This window comes from Tympanuchus pallidicinctus, unplaced genomic scaffold (genome assembly GCF_026119805.1).
Source record: "Tympanuchus pallidicinctus isolate F22 unplaced genomic scaffold, pur_lepc_1.0 scaffold29, whole genome shotgun sequence".
Classification (NCBI taxonomy): domain Eukaryota; kingdom Metazoa; phylum Chordata; class Aves; order Galliformes; family Phasianidae; genus Tympanuchus; species Tympanuchus pallidicinctus.
In genome coordinates this window covers 6,405,793-6,428,249 of record NW_026294746.1, presented here as the reverse complement: position 1 = coordinate 6,428,249, position 22,457 = coordinate 6,405,793, and the positions used below count along the sequence as shown (strand labels likewise).

The window sequence follows — 22,457 nt, the reverse complement described above, 5'->3', positions numbered from 1 at the left end:
CCCCCACTTCCACGCGCGCACCCCGCACGTGCTCCCCCCGCGGCCTCCCCTCCCCCGCCGCCACGCGCTCCCGCCCCCCGCACACCCCCGCCGGGCCCCCCTCTAGGCCACGCCCCCTCCCGAACGCCGCGCCCCCCTCCGGCCACGCCCCCTCTACCGATCCACCAATGGCCGCCGCCTCGCGCCCTGCCGCGCTCGCCCCCCGCGCTGCCTCTTAAGCCGTTCCAATGCCCCCGCGGCGGCCGCGCGACATCGCTCTGCTGCCCCGCGCCGATCCGACGCCCCCGGAGCGACATGGAGAGCGGCAGCAAGGTGTGCGGGGCCGGCGGGGGGAGCCCGGCGCGGCAGGGGAAGGAAGGGAGTTATGCAACGCGGTGCGGGGGGAGCGCGGGACGAGGGAGCGTGGAAAAACCCCAACGCGCCGCCGGGATGGGGGGGGGGTGGGGAGGGCAGCGCCGCCGGAATGGAGCTGAAGAAGAGTAAAAAATTGGGACGGAGCGCTGGGGGGAGAGGTGGGCGCGGAAAGACTTCGGGGTTTGTCGGGGGAAAGCAGCGCGGAAAGGTCGCTGTGCGGTTCCCCTTCTGGGCTGAGAGGGGAAACGCGGAGCGCTCCGCTGCGGCGGATCCTCGATGCGAGGGGAACGTGAAACTGACGCAACTTTTTTAGGAGAGGAAGAGAGCCGCTGGCGGCGGCGGCTGGCGCTGCCCCGCGTCACCGAGCGGCGGATCCCCTGCTGCTGCCCTTCTGGGGTCCGCGGTAGCTGCCCCTGCGACGGGGGGCGGCTCTGCTTTCCCGACCCAGTTCCGGTCCCGAACGGGCTCTGTGCGTTCGGTTTGTGCCGTGCTCTGATGCGCGGTGGTCCGGGGCTCTGGTGGTTTGGGGGTTGGAGGGGTGGGAGAGCCGTTCTTGGCGCTCAGGGCTTTGCGTAACAGAGCTCCGCGGGGCTCCTCCAACGAGCGGCGATCCCGCGCTTGGGAAACGCTGAGATACCCGTCCATGTCCCCGGCTGACCTTACTGAAAGAAAATATAACAGAGAGCGACGGCGTTGACCCATTTTCCTTTCCGTCGCGGAGGCCTTTCGGCAGCAGCAGCCCCCGAGCGCGTCCGCGGTGCCGGGGGGGGCTGTGGGAAGCGCTGTGTCCCCGCATTGCCGCGGCTGAGCCCGGTGCCACATCCCGGCCGTTGCATGCCGACCCCTAATGGGATCGGAGCGCGGTCGGTGCTGTGCTGTGCTGGGGGGGCTGCGAAGTCGCCGGGCAGAGTTATTTTCTGCTGCCCGCTGCTGCGCTCCCATCGCCCCACAGCCTCACTCCGTGACCTTGCTGGTGGCTGCCGGGGCAGGGGGGGATTTACTGCACCGGGAGGGATTTGTGGGACTGCAGTGTGTGGGACTCCCGATGGCCGAGCGTGTGACAGTCCTGTCCTCACGGAAAGTTCCAGTCGAGATCTTTGTGCTGTTCCCATCTTTGGACTTCTTTATTTTGGTTTCGTCTTAGTTTTTGAGTTGGTTGGAGGATTGTTCACTCCTTCATCCCGTTGGTGCTCCCAGCTGCTCCCAGTGCTCCATGCTCACACCCAGCTGTTGTTCCCCAGCTTCTCTGTGCCCATGGTGGACACGGGGCAGGAGCTTGGTCCCGCTGAGGGTTAACGAAGCAGCGCTCTCTGCGCAGCTTGACGAGAGTTTCCCACGCCAGGCGGCCACTAGAAACTGGCTTTTTTTTTTCCTTCCCCCATGTTGAGCCTCTCCTTTCATGGCCAGGCTCCGTGCAGCACCCCTCATGGCCACTGACTCACGGCTGCCCGGGACCGCGTCCAACAGTTGGGCTCCTCCTGAGCACAAATCCCATGATTTCTGCTGAAGCGTCTCGCTCATTCCCATAGGGCAGTGAATTGGGGTCACTCCAGTTGGTGTTTTTTTGTTTTTTTTTTTTGTGGACATCCCCCTGCCTGGTGCAAACCGGAGACTTTCACTCCTTGAATGCTCGGAGGCTGTGTGCCCCACTTCTTCCTCCTTGCCCCCATGCAAATGCGGTGCTCTGAGCAGCACAGCTTCCTGCAGCTCGCCCCAACCCCCTGCCAGCGAAACCCTTTAGGGGCTGCCAGCATCTTCCTGGAGCAAAGTTCATGGCGGCAGCCGGCAGGCAGCACATTCAGCTCCTCTCGCTCCCTTCCCAAAGCCTTCCCTGCCAACACAACGTGTGACTCACCGGCGCTTCCTGCTCGTCGTGACATACGTGGGACCGATGGCACGCGGTGCTAGACGTGCAGACTGGCGCTCGCTGGCCCGCTCCTGCTCTGGGAGTGCACTTTACTGTGTCAAATGGGGCTGGAATCACCACCCTTGGAAGGGAGAGAAGCAAAGCACAAAGCATTGTTTGCTTTTTTAGGTGTTGATTAGAGCACAGGGCGCTTCTTGCGTGCGCTGTGGTTGCGCAGAGGTCGGCGCTGGGAGAGGCGGTGGCACCACGTCCTGCTCTTTAACTTGCTGGCAGTGCTTCTCACCCCGCGTTGCAGCTCTGCAGCCTGGTGCTGGGCTCCTTTTGCCGTGGCTGCTGGGAGCTGGGCTCGCTCTTCTCAGACGTGTTGAACAAAGCCGAGTGCACAAACCTCCACGATTCCCTGGGAAGCCAATTGTTGCGTTCAGGCCAATCCTAATTAATGAACTTAATTAATGGCATGCTGGCTTTATTTCCTGAGGCAGCCTGGGGTCCCGTTGCTGCTCTTCCCACTGAACTTCCTAATTCCTTGTTATGGCAGAGAAAGGCAGGTTGGCAGGGGTGCCGGTGAGCTGCTGCCAATTGCTCCGTATTGCACTGTACGCCCCTCGGTGTGTCTGTGTGCTCCCAGGCTCGGGTGGGTCCTGCAACACCAGGTGCTGCTCAGTGCTGGAAGTGTGCTGGGCTGCACCTCTTCTGCTCGCCTGGCATGTGACAGGAGCTGGGATGGGGATCCAGGGAGTCATGAGCAGCAGAAGGGTGTGGGGGATCTGTGGGAATGCCCAGCGCTGGATGGCTGCTGTGCTGGGTCACCTGTGGTTTGGGGACTTGTCTCAAGTGCACTCAATAATCACAGAACCACAGCATGTTGTGAGTTAGATGGGACCCGCAGGAATCCCGGAGCCCAATCCGATGGCTGCACACAGCAATGCCCAAACCCAGTGGCTGCAAGTGGTGTCTGAGTGCTCCCAGCATGGGGCCGTGCCCACTGCCACCTGGGGCAGAGCGCTTCCCTAACCCCCACCCTGACCCTATGTGTGATAGCAGAGGGGAAGCCAGCAAGCGGGGAGCAGCTGAGAGCTGCAGGGTTGGAAGCAGGGAGGTGGTCAGTAAGAGCATGGCATGAGCTGAGCTGCCGGCGTTGTGCCAGGGCAGCAGGGCAGGTGCCCATGCGGGAAGCAGGCGGCTCCCACACAGCGTTCGTGGTGACCCAGAGATGGGTAGTGGCCAGCGGGAAGGAGAAGGAAGGCTGCTGTGGGTCCTGGGGCTGCGTGCTCCCGTGAGGCCCCCCGAGCCCTGGAGAAGGGGCTTTAGGTTCACGTGAATGTCCCTAAGCTGCTTAACCCACCCTGGGAACTTCAATCCCATTTCTCGGGGCACCGAGGCTGGGCTGAGCAGCAGGGAAATCTCCTGCCTGGGATAATTGGGCCATTGATGGAGGTGTCCAAGTGCTGGCCTGCCCTGACCTTGCTCCAAGACAAGCCTCCGATTGTTGCCATAGCTTAAGCAGGAGAAAGGGGAGGTGGGCGAGGGCTTGCCAAACAGCCAGAGGCACTGAGGTGTTGGATAATCGCTGGGAAATGATGAGCTGGGCTCTGACAGTGCTTTGTCAGTGGCGAGGCATCCTCACGCGGTGGTGGGATGGAGCTGTGGGGCTGGCTCCAGGTTTGGGTGCCTCTGCCGCCCTCGGTCAGTTTGTGGGGAGTGCTTTGTGCCCCAGATTGGAGAGAGTAGGGGCGCAGAGCCTTGTAGCATGGCCCAGGTGCTTGGGAGGGAGGTGGAAGCCACGGGCTGCTGCCATGTCCCCAGGAACGGAGGCAGGGCTGGGCCAAGACAAGCAGCGCCGAGCCGGGGACGTCGCGGTGCGCTCGGCCTGCGGTTATCTGTGCCTGCGGTGCGTGCGGTCACCCCGACAGGGCCACGCTTCCAGCCCCCATCTGCAGGCAACAAAAAGTAAATAAATCCCTGGGATACCAAAACAGCGTCGCGTCGTTCTGTTTGTTGTTCAGCCCACGTGCACGTCAGAAAACCATGAAAGACGGGGGAAGAAGGGGCTGGGGGGGGGGGGGGGAGGTTCCCTTTTATCTCCTCGGGGGCTCGGGGCGCACGTAACCCTCTGCTCCTTCTCTCTGCAGATGACAGCTCGCCTGATGCTGGCTGTGGGAGGAGCGGTGCTGGGCTCGCTGCAGTTTGGCTACAATACTGGAGTCATCAATGCCCCGCAGAAGGTGAGAGCCGAGCGGTGCCGGCTGCGAAAACAAACACACCTCCGTGGCGCATCCGCCCTGAGCCTGGCCGAAATAGTACATCCTGCTAGGCAGCTTACCGCCCTAATGGGATTTGTTAAGGAGCTATTTAGCTCTTGTTCCCGGGAGAATTAGTTTCCTTTTTGCTCAGTATTTCGCCGGCTGTTTATGGGAATTGCATGCCTGTGCTGGAGAGGCTCTCGGGGTGGGTTGCTGTAACTTTTAACCTCAGCCTTAGCGAAGATTTTGGAAGCTAATTAGGATCTTGGTCGTGTGGAGCAGTGACTCCCCGCTGGGCAGCCAGGGGAGCTCTGGTGGCTGAGAGTCAGAGTCCAGGCACGAGGCACACCATGAGAACTGTGGCACTTTCTCTGGTGTGGCTTTGCTGGGCGAACGACGGAGGAGTTTGTGACAAGCCAGCCTGGGAGCGCTCACCCACACGGCCCCACAGATGGAGATAACAGCCCTGGTGGGCTGCCTGCGTGGGGAGGGGCTGATAATTACTGCTCCGGCAGAGGCTGTGGGATACCGCTGGGTTGGGGTTGCTGGAGCTGCCCAACCTCTTCCAAAAGAAAGTGAGGTGCCCCAGGCCTCCTGCGCCTGCCAAGCCTTCACCCTTCCCCCCTCCAACCCCCCCAAGTCCTCCTGACCCCCCTCCCCACCAGCCCCAGGTCAGGGCTGCAGGAGGGCAGGCGCCCGGCGCTTCCTCTGCCCGCGCCCTTTCACCGCGGTGGGGGGATGCCCAAGAGCTGCCTCATCCTTGACTCAGCAGGCGCTGGGCGGTGGCGGCCAGGGAGGGGGAAGGCAGGGCTGGCCGTGCTCTGGGTGTGGGAGCAATAACTCACCTGGCCTGGGCTGCTGGGCCGTGGCGTGCCGTGCTCTGTCCTCTGCCGGGACCTGAGCCTTCGCCCAGCTGCTGGGCTCTGTAGGGCGGTGATGGTGGTGACAGTGGGGCAAAGTGAGATCCTACATGGATCCCCCTAAGGGAAGCATACATTACCAGTTAATCGGGGTCTTAAAGGGTGAGAGCATCGTGATGCTTGGGGAAGCAGATATGACGGGGACCTTATGCAGCCACCAGAGGCCAAATGTTCCCAGGAAGGGACTGTGTGTTTTGGAACAGACAGGGAAACACAGGCTGTGTGCAGAGGATGATGAACAGCAGTAGGAATTTGCTCCTTTCTGTACCACAGTTAGCAGGAGCCAGGACCCTTCTGTGGCCAGGCATCTGGTGGGGACCTGGGGGCCCTGAGAAACTTGGGCTCCCCTGAACTGCCTTTTGAAGTTTTATGGCCCTGTAAGTGTTAGCTCAGAAATTCTCTATTGTGCTTGTAACATGCCCTGGGCAAAGCTCGGTTGCCAGGGCAAGGTGTTGAAAGACAAACTGGGCTTCAGCTGCTGCTCTGCTTGAAGGAACTGGCTGTTCCTGGGCTGTGGGGAGAGCTAAAACATCCAAACCTCCAATGCACAATCCCGAATAATTAAAACTCTGAGGCAGAATTTGTGCCACGAGAGGATTAATCCTATTACTGGTGGGATTGGTGGATGGGCTGCAAGGTCTTCTGACATTGCATTAGAGCACAAACGGCAGCGTGTCACCATGCTGAAAAATGTGTGAAGGGGAAAAGACTGTATGCAAAAAAACTTGCCACACTCTGCATGCGTGGAAAGAGGAGTCCTTTGAGTGGAGGTGAGTGGCCTTGCCATCATGTCCAGGCGCCTGCAGCCCACCTGTGCTGCCTGATGGCCTTTATGCTGTGTGATGGGCGCTGCAGGGCAGGGGCTGGGGAGCGCTGTGTGCCTCATGCCTGAGCCGAAGGAGCAGTGTGGTGAGCTGAGGAGCCCTGTGTGACATCTGCTCTAATTTCCCTATCCCCAAAGCCCTGCGCAGGGCGGCTCTTGATGCAGTGCTGAGTGCTCAGGGACCTCGGGGAGCAGACGTGCTGTAATTACTGCATTGCATCAGCGCCCTACCTGCCTGTCTCGGTGCCTGGGACGGGGATGCGAGTCACTTCTTTACGTCTCTGTCTTCCTGATGGCTGCAGGGACTGCTGTGCAGCCTGCCCTGCTGACCTGCTGAGGGGGTGTAAGTGCATCCCAACTGTCCTGTGGGGTCTTCCCTTGGGGCAGCGTCAGATCTGGGGGGGAAAGCAGAGAGATGTTTGGCAAGGGATGGCTAAGGCCTTCTCACAGGATGTGTTCCCCCATCTTGCAGAGCCTGGGGGATGATGTCCAGCCGTGCCCTCAGTGCTGGGGGCTCTGCTTCATGCAGACCTGCAGCACACAAAGGTCCGTGTGCTGTTTCGGTTTCCCGGGCTGTGCTGTGCTCTGGGGGTGAGCCTTCCAGCAAGCTTTGGGATGCAGAAGAGCTGGGGAAGCACTTTGGGATGCCTTCTTACTGCAGAAATTGTGCACCAATCTCTTGACTTCAGCAATGCAGGCACAGCATGGGTTTGCTTGCACCCGTCCCCAGTGTCCAGCAGCCTCACCAAAAAACAGCCAAGAAAGGGACCTTTCTTGCTGTGAGGGCTGAATGCTGGTTTTGTGGTCCTCCCAATATAGTCCATGCTGCTGAAACAGCTGCTTGTTCCTTGCAGGGTGGTGGTAGAGGTATAGAGAGCACGGTGTGAAAGCAGGTGAGGGCTGGTGAAAACACTCAGCTGAAATGAAGTAGGGGGAAGGAGGAAGGCAGAGAGGCACAAACAGCCTTTGCACATTGTGATACCCCCCCCTTGTTCTTCCTCTCCTGTTAAGCTCAAAAGGGTTTTTCATCCCCTCCCAGCAGTCGGCTCATGTCAGGGTTCCCACTGGTTCCTTTTGCACAGGGAAAGGGGCTGGGAGGAGGGATTTGGAGTGCTGTTTGTTTGACCCCTTAGGCCTTCACAGTGCAGGGAGGAGCAGCAAAACCACAGCTCAGAGGAAGCAGGGCTTGGCCAGCTCTGGGGCATCGGCCATCGCTTGAATTCCTCTCTACTTCTTAGGAAGTGAGCTGCAGGCTTCTGGGGAAGGCAGGCAGGAATTTGGTGCGGCCTCTCTCAGTCACGTTTGTCTTTCCTGCGAGGCTGTAAAGCAATGAATCAGGGCTGCTGGTGATAAAAATTCCACTTGTGGTGTTCTGGAGAAGATCCACTGCAACCTGATCGAGCTTTGTGTGGAGCTGCATCCCAGGTCCCATTGCAGGCCCTATTTTTAGCCCGCATCACGCTGGTGCGTTCATTACATAAATTGTTAAATAACTGCAGCCACTAAATTCCTGGTAGAGAAGACAAGCTTATTGCTTCTCTGCCCAGCTTGAGCTTTAAACACAGCTTCCCTTCAACCATCTTCCTCCCTAACGCAATTTTCAGGTGTCTAATAATCAGGATCTGAGGTTTCGAGCCCTCCTTTATCATCTGGGAAGAGAAATCAAGATCTTGAAGGATGAAAGCTGCTCTCTGCCGTGTGCACGGCAGGAAGATGGCAGCTCCGAGCTGTGCTGCTGCGTGCGGCTCAGTTAAGGCAGGGGCTTTTCTTTCTGCTTGGTGTGTGCTCCAACCGCAGTTACAAATGCTTTGGTGACCTTAGGTAGGAAGAAGCCTCAGGACCCATCGCTTTGTGAAAGAGCTGCATGAAGCCCTTCCTCCACGCAGCCAGTGGAGCTCCTCTATTAGTAGGGACGGTGTTGGCGTACCTGCGCCCTTATTTCTCCAGGGCACAGGTGTGTTGTTCCGGGAAGGAGCTGCCTGTGGCTCTTGCTGGCTTGCTTGAAGCTCTCTGGCCGGCTGTGTTTCTTTAGAAATACACAGGGACCCGTGCAGCTCTTGCAGCCCTGCTCAGCCCCTCTTTCTCGCTGCATCCCTGCCTGTCCGCAGTGACCCGAGGAGCAGCCCGACCTTCCTGCAATGGCTTTGGAGGCGTTTTGGCAGCGCTGAGCCTTGGCAGGACGAGCCCAAACCTGTCTGGCTGCATTTTCGCTGCGCATCCCGTCAGGTTTCCTCCCAGATCTGAGCCGTGCTATCAGCTTGCTGCCAGCCTGCAGCTGGGTGGCTCCCATCTAGTGGAAAGCAAAGGAGCGCTGGGTTTAATGGGAACGTGCCGGCAAACCAGGGCTTGCTCGGTGACACATTGTCTTGTGATGGGGAAGAGATGGGCCAAGCCTTGTGATTGAGGCTTGCAGGGTGGTGGGGAGCTGCCCGCAGTCTGTAGGTGGCTGGGCTGAGGCCGAGGGATTCATGGCACTGGTGATGAAGATGAAATCTCGAGCAGCAGGAGTGGAGGAGGACTTGCCCAGCCTTAGCAGAAGGGTGTGTGGGTAATAGCTAGGGAAAGCTTTGAAGGGCGCTCGGCTCTGTGCCCACACCAGCCTGGCTGTCAGCAGCGAAGATGCCCTGCTGCCAGGCGATCCCAGCCTCCTCGTTTGGGCTGCAGCACCGAAATCACGGCAGGGTTGTTGTCCCAGGTGTGGAGGCACAGCTGCCTGCGGGGAGGAATTAGGATGGCCGTGGCTGTGATGAGGCCAGGAGTCTCACTCCTCACCGAAACTGGGAATGGGGATTTTGGCCACTGGCAGAGGATGTGAGGCTCGACGCAGTCCATCTGAGCAGCCGCATGTGGCTGTGGTGTAGGAGCTGTGCCTGGGCCGACACTGGGCTGTGCAGCCAGGGCTGGAGCCTGTGGTGTCTGCTCCACTTCAAAGCGAGCCTGGGCAAAGCTTTGCATCCTGCAGCTGGTGAACCCTGCGCTGTGGTGCCAGGGGGATGGGACGGGCCGCAGTGTGCCTGCACCCAGGGTACCTTTGTTGGGCTGTCACATCCTTCCTGAGCTGACAGTGCTTGGGGTAAGGTGTGCTGGGGGCTGTGCTGCATCCACCGTTGCAGTGGGATGTTGTCAGAGCTGTGGGTCTGCCCGTGTGCTGCTCTTCATCAAGGAAATGCTGTGTGTTGGGGCAGGCTGTGAGTGTGGATGTGCCCAGCCTGCACAGCACAGCTCCATAGGCAGATGTACGTGAACCTCTTGGCGTGAGACAGTCTTACCCTGTGGTTTCACTTCTTCCCCCTTGCAGGTGATTGAAGACTTCTACAACCGCACCTGGCTGTACAGATACGAGGAGCCCATCAGCCCTGCCACCCTCACCACGCTGTGGTCCCTCTCTGTTGCCATTTTCTCAGTTGGAGGCATGATTGGATCCTTTTCCGTGGGACTCTTCGTCAACCGCTTTGGCAGGTGAGCACCAAGCATGTGCCGCCTCCCCTGGTGGCGGGGCCTGGCTCTGGGGCTCACGCCTTGCTCATGAGACCATTCTCCCACCCTCTGGAGCCTGTTACCGCCTGTGCTGGGAGTTGGCAAGCCTTCTTTCCTGGCCTCCCCAGGGCTTGGCCTGCTGTGGAGCTGAGCCCTTTGCACGAGCCAAAAGCGTGTAGTCTGTCCCTTAATAGCTTCCCTGTTGGCCTTTTCAGAGTCTGCTGTTTCAGCTAAGCATGTATCAAAACGGCACTGTTGTGCTCCTTAGGGCAGCATCTGTTTAACTGTCTGGCTGTCGCGGGGCAGCATCAGCCTTATTCTGCCGAACCCTGTGAGTGCCTCTGCTTCCCAGCGGTGCGTGGCCATGTGCCTGCACCGCCTTGAAGGCTGCAGAGACAGATGGTGAGCCCTGCGTGGTGCTTACGCTTCAGCCTTGGATGCTTTCCCTGCATGGGGAGTGACTGCGGACACCTCCCTCATGCATAGTGTTGGCGTTTGGTTTCACGTGGCTAAACAACCCCTCCCAGTACTCCCTTCAGTCTGATGTTCTCATCTCCTTGCCTCCACAGACGTAACTCCATGCTGATGTCAAACGTCCTCGCCTTCCTGGCCGCTGTCCTCATGGGCTTCTCCAAGATGGCTTTGTCCTTTGAGATGCTCATTCTTGGCCGCTTCATCATCGGCCTGTATTCTGGCCTCACTACTGGCTTTGTGCCCATGTACGTGGGCGAGGTGTCACCGACCGCGCTGCGGGGCGCGCTGGGGACCTTCCACCAGCTTGGCATTGTCTTGGGCATTCTCATTGCACAAGTAAGTGCTGTCCGGGGGTCCGTCTGTCTGCAGCACTGTTTCTGGACAGTCAGCGTGTTGTTGATGCTGCGCTGGTCTCAGATGGCCCAGGAGCATTGCTCTGTACCTCTGTACAGCTCCTCGGGAAGAGCGAGGGCTGGAGAGATGGCGCAGGGCTCAACAGGCACAAGGATGAGATAAGATGTAGGGTTTGAACGCCCAGCATCAGGTTGTAACATCTAGAGTCCACTTGGGCAAAGCATGGTGCTCTGCGCCTCTGGTAGGCGCATTGTGAGGCTTGAATGTCTGTGTGTGCCCCACAGAGCGGAGCTGGATTGGGTTTGCAGTGAGCTGGATTAAAGGAGAAGGGCAGACTCCACAGCACTGATGAGGCTCAAAACTTCTTGTTTTCAGGTGTTTGGCTTGGACTTGATCATGGGAAATGACTCGCTCTGGCCGCTTCTCCTGGGATTCATCTTTGTCCCTGCCCTGCTGCAGTGCATCATCCTCCCCTTTGCCCCTGAGAGCCCTCGATTCCTCCTGATCAACCGCAACGAGGAGAACAAAGCCAAGAGCGGTGAGTGACTCTCATCCCTGAGCTCATCTTGCCGCGCACGGGGCCCTCAGCCGCTCCTGACCTGGCTTTCTGTCTCTCCTCAGTCCTCAAGAAGCTCCGAGGCACGACGGATGTCAGCAGCGACCTGCAGGAGATGAAGGAGGAGAGCCGGCAAATGATGAGAGAGAAGAAGGTCACGATAATGGAGCTCTTCCGCTCTCCCATGTACCGCCAGCCCATCCTCATCGCGATCGTGTTGCAGCTGTCCCAGCAGCTCTCAGGGATCAATGCGGTGAGTGTGGGGCTGGGGACCCACTGTGGGTCAGCTTGTTTCACCCAGCCACAGGAGCTGGGGGCAGTGTGCACGGCTTGTGGGTTGGTGCCAGCCCCGAGCTGAGGTGACTCCTTTCCTCATGGCACATCCTTTCTGTTTGTAGGTTTTCTACTATTCCACCAGCATCTTTGAGAAGTCGGGTGTGGAGCAGCCTGTCTATGCCACCATTGGCTCTGGGGTGGTGAATACAGCTTTCACTGTTGTTTCGGTGAGTTGAGGCCTCCACCTCACCTGAGAGCTTTGTGTTGGGCTGGTGGGCTTTGTGGAGGCGGGGAGTGATGATTGTGTGACCTGAGGAAGTATGTGCAGGTAGGGAGGGAGAAGGGAGGAGGAGATTTTCCCAGCTGGAGGTGCTGACAGATGTCTTCCCACCCGACAGCTCTTCGTGGTGGAGCGAGCTGGACGCAGGACCCTTCACCTCATCGGCCTGGCGGGGATGGCGGGGTGTGCAGTGCTCATGACCATTGCTCTGACGCTGCTGGTGAGTGGTGGGGGCTGGGGGTGGGTGGGTGGGTGGGAGGATGCCCTGCACACCACTGCTCATTGTGGTGGCTTGCAGGGAGATGGACATCCTTCCTTATCTCTAATCCCTCTTCCCAGGGATCTGTGTGGTCTTCTCTGCAGATCTCTCTTGGGGTCCCGGAAACACCATTTCCAATCCAGAGAAACCCTATGGCTTCTGCTAGCACCATGCTTGTCTGCAGTCTCACCTGTGCTGGCCGCACACTTTGTCAATCCCTATGAACAGCACTCACTGACCTGTTTTCTCCCTCCTTTGAACTAGGACCAAATGCCCTGGATGTCCTACCTCAGTATTGTTGCCATCTTTGGGTTCGTGGCCTTCTTTGAGATTGGTCCAGGCCCCATCCCTTGGTTTATTGTGGCAGAACTGTTCAGCCAAGGCCCTCGTCCTGCTGCCTTTGCTGTTGCTGGGCTGTCTAACTGGACCTCCAACTTCATTGTGGGCATGGGCTTCCAGTACATTGCGGTAATCATCTCTTGTTCTCTGGGGCATGGGTTTGGAGGTGTGTGCAGGCAGCCCAACATTACACCAGTTGGATTATGAACGTAGACAAGATTCCTGAGCCCTAAAACCTGTATTAGGATTGTGACTCGGGTTTGCTTTCAGATTGGTATGGGAAATGCTCCTAGGGATGAGGCATAGGGAAGTCACATCCTGGAGCAGGCCGGTGCTGTTCTTGAAGCAGTGGGTACGGGCAGGACAGTCACTAGATGACAAGTCCCTCGGTGGGGAGGGCTCAGGAGGCGGTGCATTGCTTTGTGCCTGGCTCTGGTGGATGTCTGCACTCTGGCAGCCCCAGCAGGGCCCCATGTTTTGCCGGCTCCGTCCACGCGCTCACTGCTTCTTGGTGCTCTCCTTTTCAGCAACTCTGCGGCTCCTACGTCTTCATCATCTTCACGGTGCTGCTAGTCCTCTTCTTCATCTTCACCTACTTCAAGGTGCCGGAGACGAAGGGCCGGACCTTCGATGAGATCGCCTCCGGCTTCCGTCAGGGGGGTGCGAGCCAGAGTGACAAGACCCCAGATGAGTTCCACAGCTTGGGTGCTGACTCCCAGGTCTAACCAGCTGCGGCGTGTCCCGTCTCCTCCGAACCTCCTAACTTCTCTCCTGAGTGTTTTTAATACTTGTACAGAAACGAGGAAGGAGGGAGCGGGGGGTCTGGCTCTTTGCATACGCTCCTTCTCCAGACTCCCCCACTGGCCGCCTGGTTCATCAGTGACTGACTGTATTTTTGCTAGGAACGATTTTAGCTGGTTTCAAGTCCAGGATTTCAAAGCCGATAGATTCAGCAACAATGACTAATGTTTTAAAACCAACCAAGCAGCATCCTCCAGCCTCTGTGAGCAGGAGGGTGGCTCCCTTTTTAAGGAAGAGATAGATTATTTCATGCGAGAAATCACATAGCGGAAGTTTTTAAAGCTGGAAACTTTTTTTTAACATTCTAATCGTAGCGAAATCGTGTAATTTGACTAAGTCTAAACCAAGATTTTTTTTTTTTTTTTAAAGTTATTTTTTAAAGCAGTCTAAGATTTCAACCCCCCCATTGGTTTGTGGATGGGAATTCCTTGCCCTCTGGGAGCGCCTTGGGGCAGCGCTGAGGATGAGAGGTGTGGGCGCAGCCCTGCTCCTCCGTCAGGGCCGAGCGCTTCCCCTGGAGCCGGCTGGGGAGGTCGGTAGTACTGGAGCAGGGGGCAGAGCTCTGTCTCCCCTGGCACAGGCTCCTCACCTTTCTGAGCAGAGGGCTGCGTGCGCTTCCTCGCCTGGATTTCATCTGTTCTCGTGCTGGCTGTGCGCTCGGGTGGGCTGAGATGGGAGGGGAGGGGATCTCTCGGTGTGTTCTTGGCAATATTTGCCTTATTGGTCAACCGTGGCGCGAAGTGCTGGCGGAGAGGAGCGGGGGTTCAGCAGCAGCGCAGAGCTGCGGCCTCAGCCTTCCCTGGCACCACGCTGTCCCCCGGAGCCCCGTGGAGCCGGGAGCGGGCAGCCGTCCCACGCTGCAGCACACCGTGCCCATCGTCACCACGTGGATCCCAGAGTCACCGAAAGTCACCACACGGATACATTTCCTGCTCTGTGTATAGACTGGAAGATATTTATATTATATATATTTTTGTTCGATGGTGTTAATAGTAGATGTTAAGTTATAGTGCTTCTGATTGACAAGGAACTGTACTGTAAATATTCTCGGAGTATATTCACAGTGTATAATGTATACAAAAAGGTACAGATGCAAAGGTTTAGTCTCTATAGCAACTCTAAGGAAAGCTTGTACATGGTTAGGATGACTTTTGTATAGTTAATTACCTGCACTGTAGTTGTATCTATTGCACTGAATTTTAGTCCTTAGTATATTAAAAACAAGAAATACTGTCCTTTTAAAACAAAACTTAAGAAAACAACACAAAAAGCAGCCCTTCTCCCCTGAGTGCAACTGTTGTAGGAGCTATGGCACATTTCCAAAGCCATGTGCAGTTATTTAATAGTGTTGTTTTGTTTTTTTTTTTTAATTTATTTGTCTGTTTTGGAAGTGAGTACATTGAAAATAAAGGTAGAAAAAAAAACCATGACAACTCATCACATATCTGTGCAGCATCCCAGAAACTGCACACACTTTTTTTTTTTTTTTTTTCTAATGTGCATAAACACAAGTGCCAAGAGAATGGAGAAAGGCGTGTGGTGTGCTAACAATAAACAGGAATGTATGCAGCGACCCAACCTGCTGTGCTGTGTGCCTTCATTTTTGGGAGGAGCGCTGGTGGAGGGAGTGCAGCGGGTCAGAGCTTCAGCAAGGCCGTCCCTGGGTGCAGCTCAGGTGCTGTTCACAGGGTGTTTGTGTCCCATCCCTGTTCTGGGAGTAGCAGTAGACTCCCTAGTGTGTGCTGCTCCTTGCCAAAGCTTTTCCTCACGGGGATGCAAGGCTCCTTGTTACAAAATGCCCACGCTGTGCTCCTGGCTGGCGTTGCCATCTCCTGGCTGCTTCCTGGGGGAATTTCTCCTTTAGCTAACCCAGTGCCAAGGGCTGCAAGTCTGAACACTGCTGGGCGAAGAAATGCTGAGCTTGTTCGCTTTGGCTTTCTGCTATTTGTCGAAATAGCTCTTTGCCCTGAAGTGCATGCAGTGGAGATGGCTGTTCCACAGGGTCACAGGGAAAAGCTCCTGTAAAAATCTTCCAACTTTCCCTAAAATATTCTGTGTGGTGGGACGTTGGGTTGCTCTGATCACCTTTACTGGTGCTTCCATTCCCTTCTCGTTGCTGTGCAGGCCCTGCTACCAGAGATGCCCAGCCTGCAGACCTGTGAAAAATTAATTTCCATACTGCTTTAAGCAGCCTGCAGTGACGCTGTGCCGTGTGGCAGCGCTGTGGAAGGGACGCCGTCCCCGACGTGTCACACAGAGCCAGCCTGGCCATGGCATGTCCTGGGGGATTACTGCCACAGCTCCAAATCCTCAGCCACAGTGACCCAAATCCTCCACGCCCAGAGGCACTGTGCCAGCAGGCACTGAGCATCCCAGCTGCCAGCAACCCCTGTTCCCTGTGTGTGTTCCTACAGTCCCAGGGAGCTGCCCTGATCTGCCACCGGGGCCTTGTGTGCACCAATCACAGCTATTCCACCCTGTGCAATTAAAAATCAGTTGGATTGGAGTGAGCAACTTTCCCTTTAGCAGCAGCATCAATCCCTTCTAATTGCTCAGGTCCCAGCTCGGCGAAGCATTTAAAAGCGTACTTGACTCCAACCCAATTCAGCACGGCAATTAAATGCATTCATAAATCCTCCTGAAGTAAATGAGACTTAATCGTAGGCTTAAAGCTCAGCTGAATCCAGACCTTAGCAGCAGGGCAAGTTTCCCTTAACCTCTTTCCCAGCAGTGCAAGTCTGTCACATGCTCCAGAGTCGGAACCAAGTTCACTGCACAGCTGCCTGCAGCCCTGCACCCATCTCGTTCTCAGGGACTCCTCTGGCCCTCCTTGGTCTTCACTCCCAGGGCCATGCGTACCCTGTGCCCTGCCTTTCTTCCTTCTCTGCTCCCAGGGGCATTTGAAGCTGTGAGGGCTGCAGGTTGGCAGTCAGCTTGATGGAGGTCTGCAAAAAGGTGAGTGTGGATTTGGAAATGGAGGGGCAGTACAGAGAGGTGCAGCACCTGAACAAGCCCAACCAGGTTCTGGGGAGCAGGTGTCAACCATCCAAGTTAGGAATGTACTGGACACATTCCCCAGGCCTCTCCCATAGCCTTCCACCCTATCTTACTCATCAAAGTGAAAAGAAAATTGAGGAAAACAGTAACAAACTCATTTCAGCTGGTCTTAACTTCGTCAGACAATGTGAGGAGATAAGAGGCTGTTACCCTCATCTACATTAGCAAGTAGGCAACAATTTATGCACTGGTAGTGCCTTTTTTCCCATCCTCACGTTGTGACTTTGTAACAGCCTGCAGAGGTTGACAAGCACGTAACAACACAGCACAAACTCAGCTTTCAGGCACTTCCAGATGGAAAGGGACACTTCTAGGGAAGTGACAACAGCAAAAAGGACTTACAGCTTGCAATGCATTTTCAACGTTTTCAGCCACCTAGTTAAATAACCTAGCCATCACCTGGCTCTGATAGAAAGAGCTCCTTATTTTGTGCAGGAAGCCTGGGAGTCAATCAGCTTTAACAAATAGCCGATGGCTTCTAGAGGCTCTTGCTGGGGTAGTTGTTTCAGCAGGTCAAAGGCTTTCATCCCTATTTCACAAGCCTGGAGTGAAACAGAAAAGACAATGTAATTGTGAAGAATTTGGCTTTTCTCAAAGGGTACTTAAAATACGTGCAGAGACTCATTGAAATGGCTGCGCTGGATGTGATCCAGGCTCCGATTGCTCAGCCACCTGTTTCAGAGGGTGACCTGGACAAGCTGCTTTAGAGGAGAGAGTAAAGCTGCCCACAGATATCATATTTAGGATCCAGTGGTGCAGACAGAGGAGATTACCAACCCCAGCTCCTCCTGCTGGAGAGCATTACCTGCCATCTGACACACCAGTTCATCTGAACGCTCTGAAAGCTATTTCAGGAAAAACCAGCTGCACCAACTCCATTTGAACTAAATCCCTCATTTTCCTTGGTAGCCCTTCCAGTGACATTCTCACATTTACAAAGCTTTCCTTTTTTTTTTTCTTTTCTATTTTGATTTTCTTCCTTTGTGTCTTCCAAACACTTATTTGAACGACAGCTTTCTCTAACACAACAGGCCGTTCATAATCTGTATTTCCATCCTTCAACTCACAGGCAGAAGAAACCTGAGATTCTGACTGCTCAGCCCAAACAAAGAGGCCTGATTTCCAGACGGTTAAAGCTCAGCACTTTCTCAAAATTAATTGCCTTAAGTGCAGAAAATTGCACGCTGAAGTTTGCAGTTGAAATTTTTAGCCATAAACTCTGAAATACAGCAGCGCAAATTCAAAACTGAATTACAGGGTGGTAATTACAGGGAGTCTTGCTCTTGGAGGGATACATGCAAGGCCCACGTCTTTCTCGCTGCATAACATACAACCTGATGTCTAAATGTGGCTTGTGAGAGGCACCTACACTGCCAGGATGAAGGACAATCCTAGAAAACGTGAGTGACTGCGGGATCTGCTGTGGATGATGAGGCAGAGCTCAAAACAGACCCAGTGGGTTTTTTTAGCCCTGACAGCATGCAGAGCATGAGCTGGCTTTGTGCACAGCTACCGAAGCAGCTTTGCCTTGAGTTATCCAGTGCTCCAAGGCAGTCGTGCTCTTAGAGAGGAGCCAGTGAACACAGGCAGCTGGCTTGCGTTCATGCCTTTGTGGAATGGGGCCAACACCTTCCTGCACCCTTTCAACAGGTGAAACTTACCTTTGATAAATCCATCATTAGGTAATAAAGCATTGCAAGAGCATGCAAGACTCTGGCAGTTTCCCCAGGTTGTTGCTTTGGTGCCTTTTCTCTGATATCTAGTACTGCATTCAGGACCTGAATTGCTTCTGCTTGCTGGGCTTCAGCTGCATCAAGAATGAAATAATCTTGTTGGATGTATGTATACAAGATAATATAATCAAAACTGCCCAATTATCTCTTCTAGACATCAAAGCACTTCTACAACAAGCATCAGTGTGGCATTCCAGCTCCATGCAAATTCCATACCCATTAACAGGTATCTTTTCATCCAGTCTGTAATTGTGTTGATTATCCTTTAGTAAGGATGTGAAGTCATAACAGCTGCATGAAAAGAGCAACTTTCATACTCCTGTCACATCTAAAGATGGATTCATGTAGACCTGCCTTGTTTGCTTCCTATTATTTGAAAGAATGCCAGGTAAAGAGATTTGCAGAAGCATTTCTTCTTCTCTGGCAATATTCTTATGAGTGTAGATGGTAGAAGGAAGACAAAGAATGGAATCTAGACTGACTTCACGAAGTGCTGAAGTCATACCATGCACAGTAGCATATTTCCCCATGCTTCATGCACCTTCCCCCAGTGTGTTCTCCAGATTAATACATCCAATTATTGACACATGCTGTTTCACTGCGTCCCACTGCTTCAGATGATAGAGCTGGAATTACCTAAGTGAGATGAAATTTCACCTAATTAAATGAAAGGAAAGGAGCCGCTGAGCAACGAGAATGCTGAAGTGGAACTGAATCCTGAAAGGCACCATCTTGTATTGCTGAAGTCAAGGATACTGTGAAAAGGGCAAGGCTGTGTTTCCACTTGAATGCTCTCATTTCTGAAGTGGCCCCACTTGTTTCATCCAGCACTGCCTGCTGGGCACAGCTATCAGAAACGCCCACGACTCTGATTAAACCACAGAAAGACGGTGCAAAATCCAACACAGTAAATATGACCACTAAGATGAATGGAATTTTTAAATTCCTGCCTCCCAAACACTCCTGCACAACAGTGCTGCTTACTCATGGTGTCTTCACCGACTTCCACTTCCTTGTCCTCGGTGAACGGAGACTTTTCTGCTCTCGACTTGTGAATTTGCTCCTGTGTTTGGACTGACTTCACAAGAAAAGTGTGCCAGATGTCAGTGACCTACCAGGAAGTGAATGAATTATTTCACCCATGTGAACACGTGGTATTCAGCAACTGGCTGTCCTACAAACAATGCATTCTGCAGCGCACGTCCCTTCCGCAACACCCCCAGCGCCCGCTGCTCAGCGGGCAGGAGCTGCCAAGCTGGATGTTTCACATGCAGATCTGATGGCTCTTCTCCCTCTGGGAGCCTGAGTCGGAAGCTCATTTCTCTACCTGAATATTAGTTTTCATCAAACTTGAACAAAACTAACTCAATTGCTAACTCAAAGCAAATTTGGTGGATGCTTGTGAGTGGAGCGGAGGCAAAGCCTCGTTGAATAGTCAGCCTAAACAACTGGAAGCTCATTTTTTCCCCAGTTGTTACTGTCATTAGACAACTGTCACTTCCTTTGTTTGACAAGCTTTTAGCAGTGTCACTTTTCACTGATATTCTGCTCAAATTTTACATGGCTTGTTTGCCTCCCACCGCTCAGCCACTCTTCCTTGGTTATGGAAACTCCCTGGCCTCCTGCTCTGCCTGTGGGAATGTCTTTAGTCTTTGGTGTGGGGCTTCGGGTAGTAAAGCTATTTTTTAATGAGGTTTACCTATGAAAACTACAACTTCAATACCTTTTCAGAATGTATTTGTTCTGGTTCTAACTTGGGGAAATGTTTGGATATGAACATGTTGATTCTGAAACACTGATATGGTTGCCATCATATTAAAGGCAGTCAGAAACAGGGAAACATTGAAAAGCACACAGGGGAAAAAAAAAAAAGAAAAAGTTAACTGAGAGATGGAGACCAGATGAGCTTTGGATTTACCAACCTCAGCATACAATGAGCTTGCTATGTCCATTTTGTGCTGGCGAGAAAAAACATTGGCCATGTGGAAATACCCCCCAGAGGCCTCAACAGATTTTAGTCCAAACGTAGAACTGGCGAGGTAAATCTGAAAACAATATTAAAAGAAAAGAAAAAGCAGGAGTTTAACATTCATACGAACCCTGAGACATTTTTCATTATTATGGATTAATAATATTGCATAATTCTGTCTTTTTCTGGGTAACTACCCAGTGTTAGTTACCCTTGATTGCAGCTGTGAAATGGGGTACCTGCACAGCAGGATTTTATGTGTTATGCACAGGAATGCAACACGCCCAAATGCCCTGCTAGCTGGTGCAGAAGATTCCTTCTCATGGTGTGCTGCCCTGTTGGAGCACAGACAGGTTCCTCACACCTCCTCCTCCCAGTGTGCATCCTGCAGGTCTCCTGTCTTCAAATGAACAACTTGCTGCTGCTTTTCAGAAGTCAGATGTGACCATGGAGGCTGTTTCCTCCCCAAAGCCCCAGCCAAAGCGAGGGGAAGGTAGTGGGAAGGCAGTGGCACATTCCAGCTATTCTGAGCTGGCATGTGACTCTCAGCAGATCTCAGACACTCAGCCAAAATCCAAGCAGGTCCTGCGCTGCTCTGATGCAGCCCAGAGACTCGCCAGTAGTAAAAAACCTACATTGCTGCTCCTTTTCAGGCACCAGACCAAAGCAACCTAAAAAAACCACAAAAGTGGCATAGCAGGGAATCTCTCCCAGTAGATTTACAGCAGGTTTACAAACTAAATGAAGCCAGAGTTGTGTGTGTTACGATAGAAAGCCTCTAATCCTCCTCCACCATATGTCATCGCTTACGCCCACAGAAAGCTGTTGTAAAAAGTGACTATCAAATTCAACAGTAGTGGGCATACATCACTCTGCACTGGGTAAATTTAGGCGACGTGGGACATAAATAGGAAGTCACAGAGTTCATCTGCCTTTGGGCTGTTAAATAACAGGCGAAGCATCCCCAGGAATGCTGCTGGCAATGTCCACTTCACATTTCTCCAACCACTGTCGAGGCTAAAAGGATTGAACTGGGGAAAAAGGTACTGAACCAGATATTTACATAGCTAAGTGAGGCATTCATTAAAGAATGGATGGAAAATTGCCATTGAACAGAAAAGTATTAAGGAAAATGACAGCCAAAATATACAGTCGCTTATCTGTAAACAAAAGGCTGCCACAGCAGTTTGCGGTAGGAATGTCTGTTGATATCAGGATCTTAACAAAGCTGGCAGAAAAAATTCTAAGCAAATGTAGGACAGATGAGTTATGTATCACTTGAGGATAACCAGAACTGGAAAAACACAGCTTTGGCTAACACATGGAGATACAGGTGTCTAAGACTCATGCAGTTCAGGTGTTCTTGATGTACTGCCCTGGCTCCTCAGCTCGGTGCCACAACCTGTCTGCTGGGTTCATATTGCTCAGAACAGCTACAGAGGGAAGGAAAACCGAAAGGCTGCTGCACTGTTATTGGCTTACATCATTGGCCAGGTGATACAAAGCCTGATCGAAGTTTCCATCAGCAGCGTAGAGAAGCCCCAGACTGCGATGCAATCTATGCTGGAAGGCACCGCTGCAATCTGGAGTTCTGAGGACAATCCACTGAGCTTGGGAGAGATAGTTAGATGCCTGCTGAAAGTTGCCAACACCTGAAATGACATAAGAAATACGCAGGATACAGAGCACTTTCTGCTTAGAAATGTAGAGGATGTTGCCTGCCATCCCTTTGCAGCAGTTTGACACAAAGACAGTTTGTGGATTCCCCAGTTCTGAGTTAAGCAAGTGCTCAGAATGTAACTCGCAAACAGCTACAAGAGAAACCAGAAACTGCATTGCGTTCAATGCCTCTGGAACACCAGTGTTCAAACCAGGTAACATCCAGGCAGAAGCTAACAACTGCTGTATTATCACACTCAAAATACTGATGGGATATTTCTCCTTCTCCCGCCTCCCCATTTTACAACAATCTTTCACATTGCTCAGTTGTGCCAGCAGAGCATTGTGTCTACTCCTGTAACAACAATGGTTTACAATCATTTCTCAGTCATTTATGTGTGCAGCTGAGCCACACAGTCAATGAGAAGAAGCTCTGCTCCAGGCAGAACTCATTTCTGTGAAGGAACAGAGGTGCTCCTCTGATGAGGTGGCCTCAAAGGTGTGCTGGCTGGGAATTCAATGCTTTTGTGAGCCATACGAAGCCACAGAGGTGAAGAGATGAACTTCATATCCCTTCTCTTGTGAGAATCTGTTAGAGATGGAGAAAATGCTCCATTTTTCACTGATCTCTCACCATTGATGAGAAATCTTTTTCCCCGGCCAACACAGGAGGTGGCACCTTGAATCTCCCTGGATGCCCTTCAGGCTGGGCATAGAACAGACATGGCACCATGACTGCAGAGCTGGCCTTTCCCTGGAATGCTGAGAGGAAACCAGAAACCTGACCCAGGGGAGCTTTTGCCCTTGCCAAAGTTACTGTTCAGACCTGTGCTTACCAATGCAGGCGTCAGCCAAGAGGAGATAGGCAGGTACCAGTTGCACAGAACTTGGGCCATACACTTTGCTGCTGAAACGCAGTGCATGCAGAGCTGCAGGTAATGCTTTTTCATGCTTTCCATCGAAAATAAACTTCTGGGCTGTGCTGGATGTAAGATCGATGATGTATTTCTGCCAGG

General features: G+C 53.6%; 1 protein-coding gene across 1 annotated transcript; it reads left to right on the top strand.

Moving 5' to 3' along the window:
* The first annotated feature begins 168 nt into the window (after positions 1–168).
* Positions 169–14,601, top strand: SLC2A1 (solute carrier family 2 member 1). Its single transcript, XM_052691484.1, has 10 exons — positions 169–312; positions 4,354–4,446; positions 9,506–9,666; positions 10,254–10,494; positions 10,888–11,050; positions 11,134–11,321; positions 11,467–11,571; positions 11,743–11,844; positions 12,148–12,351; positions 12,750–14,601. The coding sequence occupies exons 1-10, from the start codon at positions 295–297 to the stop codon at positions 12,945–12,947; spliced, it is 1,473 nt and encodes a 490-aa protein (XP_052547444.1). The 5' UTR covers positions 169–294; the 3' UTR covers positions 12,948–14,601.
* Positions 14,602–22,457: the final 7,856 nt, after the last annotated feature.